Consider the following 24,054-nt stretch of genomic DNA (forward strand, 5'->3'; position numbering starts at 1 on the left):
ATATTTACAAAATTGTTAAAAATTGATTAATGTTTAATGCTGATTATTAAATTATTTTGAAAGGTAAATCTAAATTTTTTTAAAACAATATGTAAATTAATTAAAAGTTCTAAATAAATTCTAAAAAATTATATAAATAAAACTCACAATGCGAAAGCTATATATATAAAGAAAATTTAATTCCAATTTAATTAAATTCTCCTAAGATATATATATAAAATACCTTTTATTGCTTAGTAAAAGCAAATTGAATTGTTTATTGATTTATTTTACACGCTGATTTAACAATACGTTCTAAAAATTTTTCTTTTAGATATCGCCATTTTAATTTTAAATATATATTTCGGTTTTATTTTTAGGTTAAAAATGATTCAATAGTTAAATATTTATTAAGAATTAAAAGTGTCTTAATTTATCACTTATTGCCCGTTATATTAGATATTCCTCCTCATTAATTATTATTTAGTATATACAAGCAAGTTGAATTGTATTGTTTCTTTCTCCTAAAATATATTTTATCTCATCTAAAATAGACCTTTACCAGAATTCTGCGAATAAAATTAATGTATCGGAAAACTATTCCGAGTCACAAAATCGCCGCGCAATTCTGCGACTTTGCTCGATGTGAAACGTTTGCATTTGTGAAACCGTCGTCATTCCGGAACGACGCTGTCGAGAACGATCCGTCTTGGCCGATATATCAGATCGAAAGGCGCCGACGACGACGACGACGACGACGACGACGAGGACGACGACGACGACGACGACGACGATGGCGAGAACGTTGACGCGCGCGATAAGAACCGGATAAGAAAGGGCGACCGAGAGAGAGAAGATGGATAGATAGATAGCCGGCGCGTCTGACGACGACGTTAATTCGTCACTGACGGTTCCGTCAGTACCGTGATAATACTCCGGAGGCCGATGCACCTCCGTTGTAACGGCGGGTGGCGGCGCGCATCTGTAATTAATCAGAGGAGCGACGTCGAGAATGTAGGCAGCAGCCGCCACCCCCGCGGCGACCCTCCCTGCCGGTGTGGTGGCTTCAACGTTTACACAGTCAACGCGATCCTGTGCTACCCGGATGCATATCCGCACCTGCACTGCGGCGTAGACGTTGTATCGCGCGACAGGGGGAAACCGGATACGTATGCATGTACCACCGGGACGCTGATACTCCGGAAAAGAGAGAGAGAGAGAGAGAGAGAGAGAGAGAGAGAGAGAGAGCTCCGAATATAATTGCATATCGGCATACATACATACATACGTACGTACACGCGCCTGTAACGACGTCTTGTTTCCATAAACACGCACGCGTTCGTGTCGGGGTAAATTGTGATACTTTCGCGAAAAGACCTGACGAAAGACCTGCTGTGGCGTTCTTTCGGATTTCGCTTATAGAGTGTACAATTCGGTGTCGCTTGAAACAGATCCGACTTGAGAATAAAAAAATTCTTATGTTTCCTTTAGATTAAATAAAAGTTTCATCATAATATATCTGTTAATAGTCGGAGCGGTTGCAAATTTTTTTCTCTTGCTTCTTGACGAACGCATATATATGTGTAAAATAATTTTGCAATAAAATCTTGTTGGTAGAAAAGAGAAATCAATATTCTTTGCTGTGATTAAAAGAAAAAGGGAACAATTATGTTAATCATTTATTTTAGGAAAGAAAAAAATCGTGGAATCCATTGGACGTAATAATGCTAAAGTAATTATTTTAATGCGTGAAGAATCGAGGCGTGAGGCTTAACGTGTATGAATGAAACGAGCCTAATTTTGAGAGGCACGGAAAAAAAAGTGCGACTGAATATTTTATAGTCTGATCATTTTATTTGCAATATTCCCATTAAGAGTTATGGCGATTTTTTTTTATCTTATGCTTTTTGCTATGCTCATAATTATCTATAGTCTGCAAACTACTAGAGGGCTATTAAAGCCATAAGCGCCAGGCTGGAGATGTAAGATGCATCAGAGGACGGTGCGCGTGACTACGGCGTGTAAATGATGCTGTAGCGTAATTACAATGTATATGGGGAAGAAACTTTCTCGCACCCGGAATTCAAACTTTCACGGTGAGCACATAATGTACAGCCTGCAGAAAATTACCCTTCTTCTTCGCTCAAATTATGTGATAAATCAAGTCTAGTTGCAGCTTAAAACTGAACGTGTCATCTGTTTCGCGATACCATGGGCAGCCACATTAGACGATTGTATATTCCTCCCATTAAAAAATCGATGATATTTTCAAAACAATTTAACACCTTCATCCTTCTTACGATAAAGGAACGAGGTTTACTCGGCGCGTTAGCGAGGGGTACTTAACACATTTTTTTAACCTCAAGACCTCAAACTCACGCTTAAACTTGGTTGTCACTAATTAGCGTTTTGCGGCGGTATGATGAATATCAGTCGACGGCGAGCTCTGATGATTAATTAACTCCTGTTTAGCCAGTGCATTCAGTGCACTGTACGCGAGCGCATACACGGCGGAATTGAATGCGCCGGCTATCTCGCGCGTTTTCGTATGCAGAGGTGGAGACGAAAAGGGAGCGAGATCAGAGGGTGCACGTGCGTCTAAATACCGAGAGAGGAGACCGTGTGTGTTTGTGTCACGAATGCGCGGCACATCCACGACGCGTGCATTCATCCGCGCGACGATTCTCGAGGCGGAGGCACCGCGCGCGATTCGTAATTCGCGAGAAAGTAAATTACGCGCAATTTGCGTTAAACGTTACATCACAACGCGTTTACGGCGCAGCAATCGGAATGAATCGGACGTCGTTTTACTCCTGACGCCGATTGCCCCCGACGCGCATTTCGCGACTTCTCGAACATCTTGCTAATAGTTCGAGACGGAGGCATTAACTTGGATCGAAAATTCGAGAAACGATTTTGCAAATTGCAATAGCCATGGTTGAGTGGCCCTCTCGAGACTCCGGTGATTAATTCGCCGCAACGATCCAACACTGAATTAACAATTTTAGCGTTAACACGATTAAAGCTACGTGTAGCTAAGGTCGAACATGGCGTGTAGTGCCGAGGCCGGAGTGGCCGGAGTGGGCGAGGCCGAAATAATGCATAGTCGAATGAAAATGGAGTGGATAATGCGTAACCATCGTGCGGGAGCAGATGTAGCACCGACAGTATAATGCACCGTGCCGCGGGGGTCATTAAGTCAGATGCATAAACGCGCGGCTTGTTCCTCGACTCGTCGTGGGTTAATGGCTGAACCGAAGATCATCGCGCGGGTGAAAAGCGTGAAAGCGGAGAGAACCGGTGCGAGTCCGCGCGAATTTTCCAAATCGGACGAAGACTAGGATTAATGTTGATTACTACCGGTGATTAATTTACGCTGATATAACGATCACAACATTCATTCGCGTTTCGTATCAATACCATTTCCGTAATTAAACGGCGCACTGGATTGTTTGCCGTAACGCGCACTCACGTTTTATGAAACGTCAAAAGTATTCGTTCATTATTATTAATTTCCCATTAGTGTACAATAGCCGCCGGGGAAACGCGGGCGGTGTTAGAAATCGCAGGCATAAACGGCGCGGGGATTCGATTATTGTTCCACTCGTTTATTTTCTTCGTCGCGTGACTCTCGCGTAAATGTAAATGCGAGATTGTGCTTGACGTTACACGCGAGAGCATCGAACGCGTACGGACGAGCGTCGCGGGCGCCGAGGGGGATGGGCCGAGGGGATGAGCTGTGGAGCGTGTGAAATTGCGTATATGTAAATGCGGCGTACATAACAATGGTGCATTATTGTATGCCGATGCGGTAGGTTGCGTCGCGTTTGCCAGACGCGGCGTCCAATGCGCATCTAACGCTGAGATGCGCGTTCACCAACGAAAATATTTCCAAACTGCATTATTCTCTCGGCTCGGCCTGCCTTTCCAAAGACAACAATTTCCGATCGTGGAAATAATTTCGCGTGTACACTCGAGTAATTTTAATAACTCCAGAGAGAGAGAGAGAGAGAGAGAGAGGGGGGGGAGGGGCGTCCTATTGGGTTTTTGTACATTGCATCTACTATACTGAGAAAACGATAAAATAATTTGCGAATTTACCGTGGGATCGATCGCGAGATATACGTATACAAACGCGGAAAGAGACGCGCGGTTGAACGATTACGAACGGGAGAGGGTCGCAGATGCCGCGATTTAATCCGCCGGCTTAATTGGATTTTTATTCGTGTCGGAGAACTCGCCCCGGGGACTTGGAGCCGATCGCAATTTTCAGAGCGCGGAGACGGAATTCATTATGATTCGAGCGAATCGCGTTTCTCCGCCTCCGTCGCGCCACGAGTGTGTCGCGCGGTGTGCCGTTATTCATACACGCGTTGGGGGGGGGGGGTTGCATCCGCATACGTGCACCCCCTCGCAATCAGAAGCAGGAGGATGGCCCAAGACGGTCGATGCACGCGCGGAATGGCGCGCGCTCGAATTACGGCGTACGAAACGTTTCGGGCGGCACGGCGGAAATGGAACAGGAACCGTTAAACTGGCAAACATCGCTCCGCCCTCCGGCTCCACCGCTCGCAAAAATGTCGCCGAGGACAATGGGAGGGAAACGTTTGTATTCCGGATATTTAGTTGCGCAAATGTTACGTCCGTCGGATTATATCATATTTCCGTGCTGGCGGCAGTTCTTTGATGTTTGCTAGCAGAAGGAGAAGTTATGCGCTTTTCTCGGGGTGTTCTTCCGAGCTGCTTCACGTGACACGTGCATCCGCACGACACGAGACAGCATCTCTCTCTGAACGCGAAAAATGAATGTTAACATTTGTTCATAATAATTTTCTGCGCTCCGCGCTTATTTTCTTATACGTAATTTGGAGTGAGCTTAATTATTGCATAACCATGCCTTAATATGTAAACCCTCGCGAAGAGTTAACAGGGTAGCAATTAAATTTTCCTTTAAAAATTCTTAATTATACTTATAATCGTAAAAATTGCACGGTTGCGTCTTGCTATAATTAATTGCAATTTTATCGAGCGAAATATCAAGACGCATGTTCTTCTATTTCTGATATCTGGTAGTTTATGAATAGCGCGAGTAACTTCTTGATGAAAGACCTTGCAACGTAGGTGTGAATATGGCTTTTTAGCAAAGTCGAGAGTTAGCGTAGGCGGGCGAGCGGCGATACTCCACACGCACATTTTCCGCTAACGAAGGAAAAGTTCGTTAGCATCGACCGCAGACCGCAGACACAGAATTTTCCGCGCGTTATCGTTCGTGACGCAGGAAGTCGCTCGCGCGTTACGGAGAAGAGCGTCATCCGGCGTCATCGTTGCGGGGAATGCGAAAGACAAGGGTAGCAACCGAGGGAACCGGAGAATGGTACCGGGGGAGGGGGGGGGCAGGGAGAGGATGCGAGATGGCGCGTGTATAAACGCGGCATAGAGACGATGCCGGTGCATAGCTGTAAACCGGGGTGGCGCACGTGCATTGAGGCCGTAGAACGCAGGAAGCGCCATGCATAAACGTCGTTCTGACCCTCTCTGTATGGGTGCGTGTACACGTGTACGCGTATACGTGACGTTCTGTATCGGGATGCTGCCCGCCATGTATCGCGACGTTCTCGCCCGACATTCTCTGGGCAAAACGACGTACAGGTTATCAAACTACCGTTCATGCATAATGCACCGATGTAGATAGGATCTGCAGATATCCCCCTCCCCTCTCTCTCTCTCTCTCTCTCTCTCTCTCTCTCGCTCTCTGTATCTCCGGCCTCGTTTGATCCTCTCCTCCCCTCAATCTCAAGCGGAGGAATCCTCGTCGATCGCCAGAAAACAAGGTTCCGGAGTTCCGGGGACAAAGCTGCGGAAGTGCTGGCATCAGCTGCGGCGGAGATCCTCTATCAGATTTCCTTCGCCGAGAGCGAGCAAGTGATAGGGGTGAAGAAGGGAAGAATATAGGAAAATGCAGCGATCGCGAGAGACGAAGTAGGGAACGCCCGGTTGTCAAATACGTGTTACGCGTGCACGCACATTTTGACTGATGATGCGACGGGAGGACGATTTACTTATATGACAAATCGATGACGAAACGCGCAACAATTTCGTCGAATTCTTCCTGATACATTTACGACATATTCTTAGAAAATTGTAATATTCAGAGACGAGAAGATATTCTCTTTCTTCTATTAAGACTTTAAATTAATTTAGCCGGACAATCTCATCTGTCTGTTATGTCTCTAGAATGTTTATATAATTATATAAATATTTTAAGGTTATTATATAATTAATATAAAAGAATGATTCTCAAAAGCATGTACAATTCGATAGCAAACACTTATAGTTACATTAAGTAATTAGTTTTCTATTATTATATTACTTTGCAAATGTGTTAAAGTCGAACTTTAATTTTAATTAACATGTCAATTAAATTAATGTCTTCTGAATAATATATTTATAGAAGATATGAGAAATTTCTTATGCTTCGCTATGACTGACTTGTCTCATATATTTCCACATGCCATTAATTTCTCTGATTTAAAAGGATATGAAAAGAGCATGAAATTTTAAGTAACGTTTAATTTGATTTACATACATGTCTAAATTTGTTAGTAAAAGTGTAAGGAGATTGTGTCGTGGGTGAGTTAATAACTTCGTTATGTTATCTTTCAACCGGATAGTCTTTCGTTCGATGGAGGCAGGAAACCGAGGCTGGAAGTGAAAGAGGACACGCGGTAGGTGTGCGCACCGTCGAGCGCGATATACGTTTTATTGCCGATGAAAAGACGGCTTGCTCGAATCCGTGGCCGTAACTGGAGCGATCAATCCGTTAGATCCCTCTTCCACGGCATTTTTATTCTCGATACCCGAGAGAGGGATCTTTTCGTCCGGGATTCGACGACCCGCAGTCCCGTGTCTTTCAACATAATATAAAAATCACATAATTTCTTACTTCATCCTTTTTTTTCCCTTTTTATCATGCCTACGTTATCTGGTCTCTCAAGAGAATTGACGTTTTTTATAATTGAATGCGATCTAATTTCCTACTTGTCGATACACTGGAAAAAATTCTAAAGCAATGTTTGTTTTTCGATATTTTTAGAATACTTTTATACAATTTTATAAAATATATCTTAATTAAAATTAATATTTAAAATAGATTTTCTGGAACGTAATATTTTTTAAATTTTATTACATAATTTTTTAAATATTATTAATTAAGTTCTTTATTTTAGTTCTTTTATTTTAACATTCTTTATGTATATTTTTTAGTATAGGTTTTTGTAGGGCAGAATAATATTTGCATGTAGAAATGAGAATTAAATAATCTCAGGCAATTATTTACGTATTCTTTATATTATAATATTCCTCGTATCGAGAATAGATAAATGTAGATTATCCTATAAAATGTGCATGATTCGATATTTGACGTAGATGGAGATCGACCAAGTCGACAATATTGCTGTAGCTTATATAGACAGTTCTTTCAAATGCACATTTTTTTAAAATCATATCATTTTACTGCCACGATTTTTCCACCGTAATACATGAATGCTACGCATCGCATTTTCTACGCTGCGTATCGTACGTTTTTTGCGTATATTTTAGTCTAAAGTCCTTACTCTGAATAATACGTCCTGAATGTTTGCATAAACCATCGTCTCTCGACTTCGTGGTGGAAGCTTTCTCGTCTTCTGAGCCGCGGAAAAATTGGCAGAGATTTATGGAAAATTGTTTCCCCGCTGCGTCGTGATGCACTTGCCACTGCTCCTAAAACTATGATTCTTGCAGCAAGAAAGAGAGAGAGAGAGAGAGAGAGAGAGAGAGGGGGAGAAAGGAAGAGGGAACGATTTAGATGCGAAATTCCTCCGCGAAAGTAAGATTTTGCGACTGAAAGTAGATGGCAAACTTGAAAAGTTCAATGTGGTAAATGTACCCTAGTCTTTAAGCGTCAAATTGAAGTTCTGCATAAGCAAAATCCGCTCGAATTTAAAAGCGGGCGCTGTTATTTATATTAAATTGTTGCGAAAGGTTTGTCACTTTTCCAGTTTTATTAAACTTCATTTATATTAAATGAAGTTAAAAAAAAATCAAAGTTCTTCGAAAACAGAATTGAAAAATTTCTCTCCAGTTGAAAAAAGAGAATACCCGAACTCTCTGGCGGCACAATTTTGTTTCGATTCTACTGAAATTTTATTTTCAACTTTATCTGACAAACGCGACTTTTGCATCTAATAATTCACTTAATATTTCAGATGCTTTATAAAAATCTTTGCCTTCCTAATATCATTTCGTAACGCAAAAGTTTTCTCGCTTCTTCTCAGAAATCATCGCAAACGTTGCTTGAAAATAATCTCGGCATTTTTTCGCAGATCATTCTGTCGAAACTTCTACTTACGTTCATATAACTTCCTATTTATGCTTCACGTTCGTGTCATTCCAAACTTTGCTTGAAAATAATAGGCATTTTCGCAAAATTTTCATTCCAATTGAAGTTCCCATGTACATTCCCCGTATGCACAATCGCTCTCCTCACACGGTTCACACGGTGAAAACCTTTTCTGTTCCAGGACGAGGAGTGGTGCTGGACAGCCAAGGGCCGGTGCTGATCTCGGAGCCGCGCTCGAGCGTGGAGTTCTCGAACGACACCGGGGCGATGATCCACTGCTCGGCCCATGGCAGCCCCTCGCCGAGGATCGACTGGCTGATGGGGGACGGCTCGCCGGTCCTACCGATACCGAACATCCGTGAGATGCTGGTGAACGGCTCCATGTACTTCCTGCCGTTCGGCGCGGAGAGCTATCGGCACGACGTGCACTCGGCCGTTTATCGGTGCCAGGCGTCGAACAGCGTCGGCAAGGTGCTCGGCCGTGAAATCACGGTGAAGGCCGGTAAGAGAGAAAGCGGCCTCCTTTATTTCTCGCCGACTTCCTCGATGTCTCGTGTGTCTCTCGCCGTCGCCCCTCGTCTCCCGCCGTCGCCCCCTCTTCCGGCCGATTGATCCTTCACCGTCCCTTAAAGCCCGCTCTTGCCGCATGGCAGCGAAAAAAAGACAAGACAGACTGTGTCGCACGACGGCGTGCCGGCGTGACATGGCAGCTTTACCACGCTTCTCGTGCAATCCTGAATCTCGAGTCAAAAATCGCGAACTCTGATGCATCTATAAATGTATCCTGTTTGTACCTAACGTAGTCGAGCTTAAATTCGATCTTTAATTATTTTAAGATCAATTTTACCACGGTTTTAATTATCTCTTGATTGAATCTTTTGCGAGGAAAGTCAATTTTAATTTAGCCAGAAATAAAATTTAATTTTTTGCCCTGCAAATATACAATAATATTAAAATGTTTGAACAATTAGTTTTAATATCCGCGGTGCGAAATAACATAGTGAAAATATTCAGCGATATTTACATCGAGGCCTTCGTATTAAAATTACACGCGCGCATTTTCTGAAAAGTTGTAACGGTCACATAACTCCTTGGAAGCACCGAAGTTTCACGCGCCATAAACATGTCGCAATTTAAAAATTCTAGATTTGTTTCAGTAGTAAATAATACGCAGGCACGAGAGTTGTTCGCGCTTCAAGATCTTCCAAGATTCGCCGGATGCGCCATAAAAATTCTATGCGACACATCCGCATTTGCAGTGATGCGCTAAATTTGCTGAAATTTTAAATTATTACTTAAACAGCAAAGAGTTTAATAATAAAAAAATCTTTAATAATAGAAGTTGGTGCATTAAATTCACAATTCATGTACTGCAATTTGAGATTGCTCCATGTGTCAATATTAATACATTTAAATTGTAACCGTAAATAACGTCGAATTTTATCGAATTTAAACAAAATATCACGTACGGATTTAATTCTTTTAACGTCGGGCGAATTTCCGCACTTTTCGATTTTCAAACTTGACAACAATTCCTCGGAGCATTCCGCCATTGATAAAAATTCGTTATCTTTAGCGCTCATCAAACGCTTGCCCTTCAGATGTATTTAACGTCAATCTCGAGACGGGGAGGGGAGGGAGGGCGGTAATTCGTTGCGAAGTTGAAAGTTGGACGATCTATTTTGCGCGTTTCGAAATGTCTTACGAGGTACACGTCGGCGGAAAATCAACAGTCTTTGGCGTTATCTGATCGTGCCGTCTTTCCCGGGGTTCCCGCCTTCGCCGAGTTAAATGTAATCGACCGTTCTCCGAAATGACGTTTTAAACCCACGACTTCGGGCGCCGGCGGCAAGAATGATCGCCCGCTCGGGCAAAGCCAAGCCAACTACATTTATCGCGAGCGGGGGCCCAGCCTCTTTTCCACTCGCTTTTCCCCCATCTGTCGTCGCTGCAGTAAATGGATGGCACTAAACCCACGCTCTCGCTTATAGCTAACAATCTGCGCCAAGATCAAGACTCGCGACTTGTCGCCAAAGTACGCAGAATACATTTACGCATCACGTCTCAAGACGTGAAAAACTTAAAAGTGAATAGTCAGAGGAGAGCTGTGGAAACAAATTAGGGCAAAATAAGTGGCAATTACAACAATTTTATAACTAATTAATTAATGGGGAGGGTAGAAGCATTAAGCTCTTTGTTTCTCCTTTCTTCGTAATTCCGCAAAACTCGTAATTTTCTCTACCGTTAATTGCACCTAATGGGACACACATTTGTAATTTTTATAAGGTATAATATTTTACGGCAACACCACGCGGTTTTTGATAGTTCCGCGACGTAAGTCTTCTTAATTAGCCGCGGGAAATTTATCGCTTAGGGCGTAAGTAGAAACAGACCGCCGTATATATTTCGGTCAGACGCGAAGCGAGAATTTCAGCTGGAGGAAAATCCACCGCGCTGAGATATCGAATGAATTTCGACGAAAGATCGAACGCGTCCGTAATTTTACGAGGAATGTATCAATCGCGCTTGATCGGCACCATTTCATCCAATTGCACGCCACGTGTGACAAACAATTGCGCAATTTCCTTGTTTTTGCTCTTAATCGGATCGTCTCGTCAAGAGTCACTCATCATGTTTCGCGAATCGGAGATTTTCTACCGAGAAGAAAGAATTGCGATAGGAATTGAAGGGGTTGGATTACTCGATGAGGGGGTGGAGGATGAGGGGCGGAAGTCACGGAGGTACCACGAAGACGTTGCGAAGGCAGAGGTTTAATTATCGAAACTGCCTGCCTAAGAGCCGCCGGTATTCGCGGACAATGGAGTCGACGGAAAACGAAATGCCGTGTTACGATGTTAATAATGCGCCTTTTAGCGTTAATGTGTCTCGCTGGCCTTCTTTAAGAATGTTAATTAATGATAGAAAAAGCTAAAAGCTTGGTTGATAGTAAACGGTGTGGGTGATAAGCGCGATGTGGATCTACATTATATGTCTACGGCAAAAATTACGTCCGTCCATTAACGGATAAAAAATTTTTATGAATCAATAACGACATCGATGAAGGAGACTGCTGATTAAATTTCGTCGCAGATTCTGGTATATTAATATTCTTAATCATGCTTGAAGTGCAATTTAAATTATTAATTATTTTTGTTTAAGAATTATTTGTTCCTACGCGTTCATATAAATATATTGTTTAAATTTATTTAAAAAATAATCAGAATCAGTGTTACAAATGGATTGCAATTTGTTATTCGCTGGATATTGATTTGTATGTGTCGTGTGATTGATGATTTGATTTTTAAATCTCGTAATTTGTCGACGTTTTTGGATTAAATAATTGAAAATGTAAATTTCACCGAAAAAGAGATAGATCTCTCGAGTTCGGCTTTATCGAAGAATTCGCTAGCCACGATGAAACAGATGGTATTATTAATCACGCGGACAACAGGAACGGTCTTCCGATCTCCCGGAAGCTTCCCGGGAGAGGAATATTCATCACTCGAATCCGACATTGCTTATAGAACAGCTCCGATATATCGTCGTGCGACACATACCACTCTCCCACCGTCTCCTTAAACCGTCCATATTCGAGCCTCCATTTCCTTGTTTTCACCCTCGTCTCTACGGGGAGATTAGCGTGCATCGCGATCGCCGAGGCGATGAGAGATTCGTCGCCGTGAGAGATCCGTCGCGAAGATGAAGAGCAAATTTTGACGGAGGAGCTCGCGTGGACCGATCTGTCAACCGAAATTATCAGGATCGGAACGACGAATTTCGAACGTAACGAAACGTCGCGACGTTGTTACACGTCGAAGGAAGGAAGGGGAGGCTCTCCCTTCCGGGGAGGTTCTCTGGTCCTTTTTCACTTTTCCGGCGGTATTATTCTCGCGAATACGACGTCCCGTTTTACGACGATATAACATTTCCCTCCTGTTCCTTTTCTTCCTCTCCCCCTACCCTTTCCTCTCCCTTTTTCCTTTCTCTCTATTTTTTCTTCATTGTCCCGAGAGTCTTTGTCGCGGGGATATGTCGGTCCATCTCTCGTTCCCTTACATTTCCCCTCCCTCCCGGCATTTATTCCCGCGCTCAAGCGGCCGTAACTTTTCTTTTTTTTTTCAGTGGTGCGCCAAAAGTATGAGGTACAAGTGCGGGACGCCTACGTCCTGGCGGGCAACACAGGGGTGCTCAGATGCGAGATACCGGCCTTCGTTAAGGAATACGTCGCGGTCACGTCCTGGTTGAAGGACTCGGCCTTCAACATTTACCCCTCCGCGGAAAGCGGTGAGTACAATTACGCCGACTTACATGAGAACGAAATATCACGTGAGTCTCTATCCATGTCTTTCGTTGGTAACGTTGATTCTCGTACGTTCTCGGAAAACCAGAACTAAAACTCGGCGATCGATTTCCTTCCGCGTTGCTTTCTGACGTCTCCTAACTCGTTGATCATCTTATGGCATTATCTTGGATTCGTAGAAATGACTTCTATCTGGCTTTTCTATTTTTTACTTTTTTTTTTTAAGAGATATTTTTTGTCGTTCTTATTTACGAGAATTTGATGTTATTTTTTGTATCTTATTTTATAAATGATTAGAACTAAGTTATTTTTATCTAGATTATGATAATTATCAATCTTGTGCAAAACGGTGCGTTTGAAATCCAAATAACAAATGCGAGAAAGAAAAGAGGGATTTTTCCCCGTCATTCGCATTGAGTCATGTGTACCGAGCAGCACTACACACGTGAGGATGCCATACGTTATGTCGATCCAGTCAACATCCGAGTTAATTAGAGTCTGAGGGTGCGATTCGAGGGTTCGCATACACGCACCCGCATATCATGACAAATCGCGACATTGCGTAACAAAAAAATGGTGTCCCAGATAGGCACGTGGCATTGTGCGGAGAACAGCCGGGAGTGGCGATAAAATTACACGTCGTATTTTTTTTTTAGAAATGGCTTTTTTATACCGTACCACCTTATGGCTAATATCGCTCGATACTTTCGCGTCCGCTCTTGTACATACCGCTGAACGACATTCTTTGGATAGAAACTTTAGTAGTTTTTTTCAATTATAAACTTTTAATCCGAAAACATGTCTTGAAATTGAATTATCATATTATGTTGAAATAACAAAGATAATTTAATAACGATAACGTTAAATTAAAAAATTTTTTTAATTTTGAAATGTTATTTATAAAACATTATTTTCAAATGGATATTACTATATTTATGAAATATTTATTGAAGAAGATTGCTCTTTTTATGGTAGGTGAATCCCACTTTTATGTGACAAAGTGTTTAAAAAATAAATCTAAAGCAACAGAAATCATATAGAAAAGTCAATTCTATGTTGCTTCAATTATTTATATGATTATTATTCTAATTTTGTGATACTTGTAATAATAATTATTTTTTTCGAATTATTTTTTTTTTACAAATATGATGAGAGTTTATCGTGCAAAACGGCCAAATTTTCCTGGAACAAATTCAGGTGCTCTCGCAATTTTGTCCTCGAGGCCACCGAGAAGTCAAGCACCTGACACATCGTGGAAACTTTCCCAAATTCGTTTTCCTCGCGTCATAATGGCGGCATTGTGTCCTCGCCATCGCGCGAAATCTCGTGCCGACTCAGCCGCAGGGGGGAGGAGAGAAGGAACAAGTACGAGGACGAAACGTGACGCATTGTGTTGTCGTGTTTCGATCGCTAGTACGCGGCTTTTCAAGCTGCCACGTGCGTGGCATAAACGCACGGAAATCCCTTCTCCTTTTAACCCCCCTCCCCCTTTCCGCTCTCTTGCCCTCGTCGAAAAATTTGCCTCGAATTCACCGACCGTACCACCCCGCGATAAATTATAGCCCGCCGAGTAAACGGCGAACTTCCTCGCGCCGAGGCACGCCCGAGCTGTTCGATGCCGAAAGTTTTCCGAGTGATTCGTTTTCCATTTAGAGGCAGGTACCTCCGGCCGTGCGCCTTAGAATCCCGGTTTTCCCGCTTTTCCAGATTGGATTTTCCCCTCCGAGCTGCGCGAGACGCGAATTGCGTTTGATTTAATCCGAGGATTTGTCGCCTGCCCGACAGACGTAAGGAACGGCTCGCTTATGAAGTTTAATCGTCTTCGGAAACAGTGTCGCGAGCGCGAGCTCGCGTCTGCACTCGCGTTAAATTTACTCTCCTGAGGGAATAAGAAGCCCGTCGTCCTCCCGCGAGACACTTTCTACCAATGCAGTTCATTCGTGGATAAACGCGGAGAAATTCTCGCGGCGGATTTCGGCGACCAAGTTGGCAAATCGTTTATCCGTTTTCAATTTTTGGAGCGAAATTATTATTTGAATACGACGCGATTTCTTCGATTTTGTCATCGTCGTTAAAGTCATTTCAGCATGGTGGATAATACAAATTAAAGAGAATTAATAACCAATTTGAGGCGAACTTTCGACGTTATCATCATACGGCAGTTTGACTTTAGGAAACTTTCAAACTTCTTAAAGATACGCGAAAGATATATCACGTAGATACGTATCTTTTTATCTCCTTGGAAGAGAGAAAATTATTTTTAAATTTATTTTAAAAATAAATTTAAATTTATTTTTAATTCCGAACAGACAGGTTGTGTGCGAGTCTGTGAAGACCAAATATCTTCTGATGTACGCACTCGCGATGTAAGATATTTGTTCGTAGAACACAGTCGTGTGAGGGGCTATGTAACCAAGCAGCAGCGGATCATTCTCTCGAAACGCTCCGCTCGGTTATTAGTTTCGCGTATGCCGCGAGCGAGGCATACCGGGTGTATCGACGTTTCGGGAGTCGACATGAAGTGCTAGCGGATGACTACCCGGATGCAGCCAACTCCAACACGAAACGTTCCACCGCAATGCAAATTAGCTCAGGCTGCTTGTCTATGGAAACGTCGAACTATCCTCGCCGCAGCAGCCGTCCCGACGTCTCGCTCATTTGTCTGCGACCACTTCGCAAATGCTCATTCAGTAGTAGTATACGAGAAAGGCCAGACCGAGCGCGGAACTCAACCTTTACATATTTCGCCATAATAATTATTGGCATGAATATTGCAACGCGACTCAGTGCAATGTATACATCTGTTAGAAAGTTAAACAATTATTCTATCGTGATATGTGTTATAATGTATATTTAGTATAATAAAAATGAAATATTTAACGTATATTTAGTAATATATTTTAAATATTTTATTATTATTAAGTGTAATAATATAATAGTTTATGCTATAAATGTTAAAAAGCTTAGATATTTTTAGAAAAGATTCTATGAAATTTTATAAAAATTATATTTATTTTTTTATTATTTAAAAATTATTTATTCTATATTTAGTTGGGAGAATTATTATGTTAAATAAATTATTATTAAAAATGATATTAATTTATAAAAAATTTACAATGACTGATTTGTTAAATTAGAATTAATTGTCTTAGGAATAATAACGTATATAGCACTTATAGTACAGTTTAATAATATTAATAAAGAGAGAAAGTGAAAAATAACACAATTCGATATTTACTTTACAGTTGATAAATCTTATTTGCATTAAATCGCGTATCTTACGTCATCGGTGTCGGTTCACGCGCAATTTTATTTCGTATTTTGTAATTTATATTGTATAATTATCGGACCTGGCAGTTTAACTATAATGCAATTTTTTTTATGACGTCGACGCTGACTATTCTCGATGAAAACACCGAGTTGCGTTGTTTCGCAATGTTCATGTTATGATACCATTATTATCTTTTCTCTTTTTGTCTCTTTTTACCCTGGACGCAACGTTTTTATTCTGCCATAGCTTCATTTAATCAATATATATTGTTACATTATATTATCACATTTTGCGAAAGTTTAAAAGGATAGAGTGCATATTTAATAAACAATATCGTATTATCTTTGAAAATACATTTGATTAAACTACGTTAATTTGCCATGACAATAGTTAATATTTTTTTAACAAATAATATAGCAAATAATAATAGTAATCTATTATATGGAATTGTGGCACAAAAGGAATTATCTAACTATTTTTATTCCGTTTATGTCAAAATCTTTCCTCTTACGCGCGCGGTTAGTAGTGTACTTCTGTTGTATTTTTAAGTTTAAATTATGAAGTACGGGGTATTCAATGAGAGTGAAAATTTTGCCAAAAGTGTTCTTTTCCGCAGAAAGTACCTTCCGCTTTGCATTGCGGTGCATTTCCTTTTTTTATACAAGCGCTATCTTAAGCAGCTTTCATTTTCCTCTTTATTCTTACTTATATTATATCTCTCTCCGTTCATCATACTTATTTTTATGTTTGTCACGCGATTATTTTCTATACTATACTTCTAATAACAACTCAGGTATTTTTACTGAACACTGAGATATATCGTTTGATAAAATCACACATCTAGCTGCATATATTTTTCTATCCAGAAAAACAATTCATATTTTGTTTGCCTGATAATGTTTGAAAATTTTTTTCTACTATTATTTTCTATTTTCTATTTATCTCAAGCGATAAAAGATATTGTGTACATTAATTTAATATAACAAGATATATCAAATAATTACGTTGATGAGATATTATAACAAGACGTATCAAATAATTACGCTCATGGGATATTAATCCCATACTCAGCAGAGTAATACACGATGTCACGAGTATTGTTACACAATACTCGACGCGAGTGCTATCGATAAGCATCTAAATTTTTCATATGTAAGCCCATAGATGATCTCTTTCTGTATAAGCTTACGAGAAAGATAGCTGAATAATACGTATAGTGATAATAGCCGTGCTTTTGCTCACTATTCTCACGCCGCGTCCTGAAATCCCCTTTCAAGTAAAGCAAAAGTAATCATCTTGGATTTTTCATCGGGTAAAAGCGCGAGACTAAACTCGTGAATTCTAAAGACTAACTTTTACCTCTTTTCAGGCTGGGATATTTAATCGGAACAAGCTATAAATTCCACGTACAGTTTATTAAATCTAGTTTATAAGTTTTTAATGCAATTGCTGCCGAGCGCGGAATACAACGCGCGAGTTATTTGATTTGCGTGTCTATCGATAATAACACGCGGAAATCACTCGCGTTATTTTCCGAGAGCTTTCAAAGCGATTCGACATTCGACATTGGCACTCGAATTGGCGGGGAATATACCTTCGCAAGATTAATTCCGAAAGAACTCTAATAATGTTTCTAGAATTATCACCACCGTTTCATCGTCACCATGCGCTTGAAAAATTAATCCAGCGAAACGCAATTTGACAATGTCTCTGTTTTAACTCCCGTAAAACGGAAGTTTGCGTACTTTGTCCCGGCGAACTTAGGCGAAGTCGCAATAAGTCGCGGATGCGAAAGGCAAAGTGGCGCACTTACCGGCATTCCGTGAAGTCATGAAAGAAGTAATTGTGCTTGCTCCGCATAAGGGAGCATGACAGAAAGGACTTTAACGTCCGCACAGATAAACGATGCGACATAATTTCTTTTTTTTACGATTATTTCCGCGCTCTCGATAATTTTTCAAGTCTTATTTTTTTACAGAAACCAAATGGTAATAGAAACGCGCTTGACGCGCGCGCACACACACACACACACACACACACACACACACACACACATATATATATATATATATGTAAGCATAAACGATCGGTTACTAAATTTTCCGTTTCCTGTTTTATTCAATTTAACGCGGAGTGAAAGCTGCGCATTGACAAAGCTTGTTGGAATAACGCAATTTTCGCGGACTCGAGGTCGATTTACCACAGTTCCCACGAGTGACGAACGACGCACGTGGGAGCGGAATGAACTTTCCTTAAAAATCCGTGGATTCATGTTTCGTACACGACACTCCAGAGAGAATGTACTCGCGTCCGGAATAAATCCAGAGCGAGATATATTTCGGTAATAATCGGCGTATACATAAATCATTCACGCTCAAACTGAGGCCGCCATTACGGAGGAAAATTGTAACTTTCGTCTTTTATTGCACTTGAAAACATTTTAATTTCCCGATTCTCTTAACTGCTCTATTTTTAAATTCCTAATTATTAATAATAAGAATTAATAATAAAAAATAAGTATAATAAAAATCTTTAGATTAAAAAATAAAACGCGCGCGCGCGCGCGCGTGTGTGTGTGTGTGTGTGTGTGCACATTTTATTTTTAATTCTAAAAATTTTTATTTCTTATTATTAATAAATATAAATATTTCCAATGCTCTCTATATATATATATATATATATATATATATATATATATATAAAACATTGGGAATATTTTGGTGATGAAAATTGAAAATTTGTAATGCAACTTATTATTTATACAAAATCTAGTAACATTATGTTAAATATAAAACACAAGATGTAGTCTATTAACTGGCATTATCCCAACGGATATTAGAGGCAACGCAAATGGGCGTAAGTTCTGATACACTTGTTGATTAAACTTGTATTTAAGTTAATTAACACCAACATCCGATCCAGTATGATATATCGAATAGACGTGTTATGTCACCACGTACAGATTCGAAAACGGAGTGCTTAAGGCGATGACTGGACTGACGGGCGAACTTCGACGAAAACGTTCACACATATGCACATCTAAACATATATAGATACATTTATGTATACATACACTCATACATATAGGCACGCATACATATCCGTGAAATTTTCAGACAAAGTATTCTCTTATATACAGCTCCTAGGCGCATTTTTAAAAGTATAGTATTGTTCTTCCTTGTAATTCCGACCCGGGTGAATATGTTGTTTATATGTTCAAAGTCTAAACTTTTATGTACAGCAAAATGTTGTCACAAGTTAATCTCAAAAGTCGATAACAAAACTGTAATTTTCTAATTTTTTTCCTCTTTTATATAAAATATACAGACTCGGGTGTGTTATTGTCTATACTTCAATTTTGAAAAAGGATTTTTAATTCTGTATAATCAATGAAAAAATTACCTTGTCTGAAAATAATCGAAAATAGTTGATATCTCCAGCATCGCCTTAATGGCATATACGATTGCAGAGAATGCGTCACAGAGAGAGATTTCGATCATTTCTCTCGAATTTTGAAAAATTAATATAGGATTATCTATTTATATTTTACGCTACACAACTGTAATTTTTTTATACGATTCTTTAGAATTATATCAACCGGTATTGCATAGTTTCAAAAAATTGATAAAAATAAAAAATATTATATATTAATATTAACATGTTTTTAAGAATTTATACATTGCATTTATATATATATATATATATATATATATATATATATATATATGCGAACGAGTAAAAAATATTATATTGAAAAACATTTATTTATGTATGCATAAAGCATTATCAAAAATAAAGGCTGGTAAAAATGGCTGACCATACACGGATATAAACTACTAATTCATTCGATATACAGGAAATTTCGCGTATATCGATACTTCGCGGATGTTATGTTATTTCTGGCATGCGTTCGTGTATTTTCAACTACTTTTCAATTCCACTAAAAATTGCATCTCTATCATATATTCTTTCAGTAAGTTTGCCTTCGAACAATTTTGTGGTCTCATTACGCCGAATAGATCGCCAGTAAAGTTTTTGTTTCCTGTTTAGCCTCGATTTTTCAATTCATTATACGCCAATACGTTCGCATTTATTCGACGTCTGGCCATTTCAAAAATATTCCTGCAGTTCGTTTTCAACATGAACGGAATATCGTTCCATCAGCCAAATAGATGATTTCCGATCATTGTCGATGTTTCCACGATGATTCGTCGCAAACTCTTGAATATAGTCCATTACCTTTATTAGCGCGAAATGTATTTGCACATGAATTTCGTAGCTTAACTACAGCCTCTCTTGAGAACGGGCAGGGATTTTAGTTGGTCATAGCGAGGCTTCTCCTCGCCCTTTGTCTTGAAGTACCAGTTAAATTGCTTTGATATTAGTTTAATCATGATGGTATTGTGGATATTGTATATATGAATTTTAGTAAATACGTCTCGCTAAAAATAAAATCTGACCATATTAATATGGTCAAACTTTATTACAAGTTTTCTTTATTAACAATATATTTTAATTGTTTAATAGAAAAGTTAATTAATTATTTGTATCAAATATAATATTTATTTTATTTTATTTATTTTTCGTAAAATTAATTACTTTCTTTACACTCCAGATAAACTAATACTTTATTTACACTTAGTTAGCCGCAGCATAATTACATAAATTTTTGCATTCTTGTTTTTAATAATAAATTTTATGTAATACATGCATTTTATGAATATATAAAATGTATATATAATTATATACGTAAATAAGATATTATGTATGCACATATACATAGTTTTATAAATATATTATTTTTAAAATTTTAACATTTTGATATAAATTTTGATATAAATAAATTACTGTAGTTTATAAATTTCGGAGAATTATATATAATAGCGCTCTCATAATTATTTCTTTAAATGCATTTACTTTTATAAAAAGAATATATATATATAAAATAACTAAAGTTTTATACATATAATAACTAAAGTATTGAGTAACATTTTACCTATAAATGAACTGTAACTAATTAATTTTGTATTATCAAATCCTAAGATCAAGATGGAAATGTTTATAAATACAACAAAATGCATTAGCATCGACCCAATTACATTAACCTTAGTTGTTTGCCGGTTATCAACAGACTCGAGATAGATCCTAACATTCCTATATGATCCGTACGTTGAATCCCGTTTAAGTATGCCAACTATTTCTCGTCCAGGACGGGGCACGATCGCTGCGCGTAATCATTCCGGTGCGGCGCACAATGAGCGGACAAAACGCCGAAGAATCTCTCGCGCTCGAGTTATTTTTATTACGATCGATTCATTGCCCCCTCCTCCCTCCCCCGTCGTTCCATCGCTTTTCTCCTTTCTCCATGGTCGCCCATCCATTTCTCTTACCTCTTTCCCTCTTACGGGGGAGGGAGGGGGTGGCAATACGGCCGGCATTCATCGCCGTATGCAGCTGGCGCCGCCGGTATGCGGTACCGCCATTGCGCCACCATTGCACCGCCGCGAGCCGATCTTAAGGTAACCAGACTTACGTGCATTCCTGCTCGCACCTCCCTGGCCCCTCTTCCTCCCCCGGACGCATTTCAACGGCTGGAATTCCGCGCAATTTCCCCCGTTATAAACGTGCACACGCGGCGAGGATGTTCGCGGCGCCAACAACGAAATATTGACATTGCCGGCGCGGCGCGGCTGCGGACGCATCGGCGGAAAATGCACTCGTTTCGAACGTCGTAGATGCGGGGGCGATGGGAAGGGCGGGGAGAGAGAAGGGACGGAGGGGGGGAGAAAAACGGGCGAGCGCGAAGATAGAGATCGCGAGGTATTTTCGCGCGATGCATTTTTCCACGGAGTCACGCGTGCACGCGGCCGACATGCTTACGGACGCGGAAAACCGCCGTCGCGCCGCGGTGATATACATATGCATATACATATACATATACATATACATATACACACGTGCCTCTCCGACGCGTCTGTGGAAAAAATGCGAGTAATCGCGACCGCAGTGAATTTCCAACCCGAGGGGACAAAAAAAATATTATTGGACGGCGGCTCTCATTTACCGCGTTTCCGTCCGCTGGGTCTCTAAATTGCGTCGCGCGATGCGAAAAGACGTGCTTGCATCCAGATCGCACGGATATCGGCCTAAACGCCCGTAACAGATAGACGTCGCAGATACGAAACCCGTCAAGAATCACCGAAGCGTATATTTTGACAGACACACAGTCGTTCGTTTGCGAGAGATTTTAGCCGAGCGATATTTTTGATATTATTATTTAACGTTCCGGAAAGTAAAGATCCAAGGGTGTAACAATAATTAACGAAACCTACTGTAAGTTGAACGAAGACCGTGTAACGTTTTCGTATAAATCCGTTGATAACCCGCATCGCGGTGTCCCGGTGTGAATTTTAATAAAAAAGGATAACTCGCTCTCATATCTCCAGAAACAATTTTATTTACGAGGGTAAATGAAACTAACGAAGAAGGGCGTGATATAAATTTTATTTATCGCAAAAAATATTACGCAAACAAAATGCGCATCGGGACTCTCTACAACACATTCCGCGCATTGTTTACCGAGAGAAATTAAAATTTTCCAATAGCGAAGTGTTCTTCGTGTTACGCGCTTTCGTTAATTCCCATAATGCGGGGAATGAAGAATGCGGGATCGGTGAAACGAAGGAGCTGAAGTAGCCGTCATATTGCAAGAAAGACAACTGAAAACTTCGTATGCTGAAGAATCACCCTTGCGAAGAATTACCCTTCCTCGATATAGGTCTATTAAATTCCTACGGGGTTTGATTAACGTTCGTTCATTGTCGAGTATTCAACGTCAGCATATCTGAATCCAACCCCGACATGTTCTATCGACCATCCAACCAATCTGACAGGAAATTAATTCATTATGGCATTTCTCCCTTCCCTCCCTTCTTCCCCCCATCTCACTCTCTCTCTCTCTCTCTCTCTCTCTCTCTCTCTCTCTCTCTCTCTCTCTCTCTCTCGCTATATTAGTACACATTTTCTTCGATTATTCATAAACACGCTTCGCGAGCAATTAACGAAATTTCGCGATATTAATTGCGATTAATATCATGTATGTGTAATTATGTGCGATTGCATAATCATTATTGCGTTTGTAATATATACCGTATATTACTAACGCTATCGCAGAGGACAAACATGTTAGAATTCTGGAGTGAAAATTTTACTCAGCGTTTTCTACCGCAGTAAAATACACTTTATACAAATTTTCAATGGAAATCAAACACTTTTATACTATACGCAATGTGCGGTTAATTAACGTACGTAAAAAGCGTTAATTCGATATCCCTAATATTCTTTTTTAGATGAATTTTCCAACAAGGATCGTATGTAATAATTCTATTCCGTGAATACGGAATAAACACACGTGTTTGCTGAATGTTTTTGCAGGCATTTTTTAGAGTATTTGAATGTAAATAACAAGCTATTGACTGAGCGTTTATATTTTGCCACGTGTGCAAATGTGTGCCATTTATTTATTAAATACTACAGACAGCTGCATTAATAGAGAGAAAAAGAGAGAGACAATATATTTACATTTCGCATGCTTTCATTTTGTGTATTCGGAGCGTTAATTATCAGGTTATTATTACTGAAATATTCATTAATGCTTAATATGAGACATCAGACATGCTTCTTATATAATATATATCGAAAACAGCGAAAACAGCTTCGTATATTTATATCAAATATCGTATATTTATATCGTGTATTTATATCAAAATTATTAACAATGACTCAAATTACCGTCGTTGAAAACTCTCGATATCGAGTTTCTGCTTCTTTGCATTTTTAGTTGCGCATACAACGCTATTTTGTACTTAATAAAAGAAAGAGAAAGTAAAGGGATGTATCTGTCAGAAGGAGATCCGATTGCCTATTAAAATCCTCTTAAATAATTTCGTTGATGCTTCATCCTCGAGGATACGATGGGAGGCACGAGCGCGTGCAACAACGATCGTCAGTGGAATTCACTCGAGAGGCGTTAATCTTTTTTTTTTTTTTTAACGGAGCATCCACCGTTTTAAGCCATCGAGTGCGTTAGCGGGCACGCTCTCGCCGTTTCCAGCGGTTACGCTC

General features: G+C 39.9%; 1 protein-coding gene across 4 annotated transcripts in view; it reads left to right on the forward strand.

Moving 5' to 3' along the window:
* LOC105433342 (cell adhesion molecule Dscam2) overlaps positions 1 to 24,054 on the forward strand; it is a 142,765-nt gene that overhangs the window by 60,560 nt on the left and 58,151 nt on the right. For all 4 annotated transcript variants that reach the window (XM_089082702.1, XM_089082696.1, XM_089082711.1 and 1 more), the window contains exons 3-4: positions 8,541 to 8,861; positions 12,482 to 12,643. In XM_089082702.1, coding sequence (XP_088938828.1) covers positions 8,541 to 8,861; positions 12,482 to 12,643 — 483 coding nt within the window. The remainder of the gene's footprint in view (positions 1 to 8,540; positions 8,862 to 12,481; positions 12,644 to 24,054) is intronic.

Source organism: Pogonomyrmex barbatus, unplaced genomic scaffold (assembly GCF_055798465.1).
Source record: "Pogonomyrmex barbatus isolate J1 unplaced genomic scaffold, ASM5579846v1 scaffold1, whole genome shotgun sequence".
NCBI lineage: Eukaryota > Metazoa > Arthropoda > Insecta > Hymenoptera > Formicidae > Pogonomyrmex > Pogonomyrmex barbatus.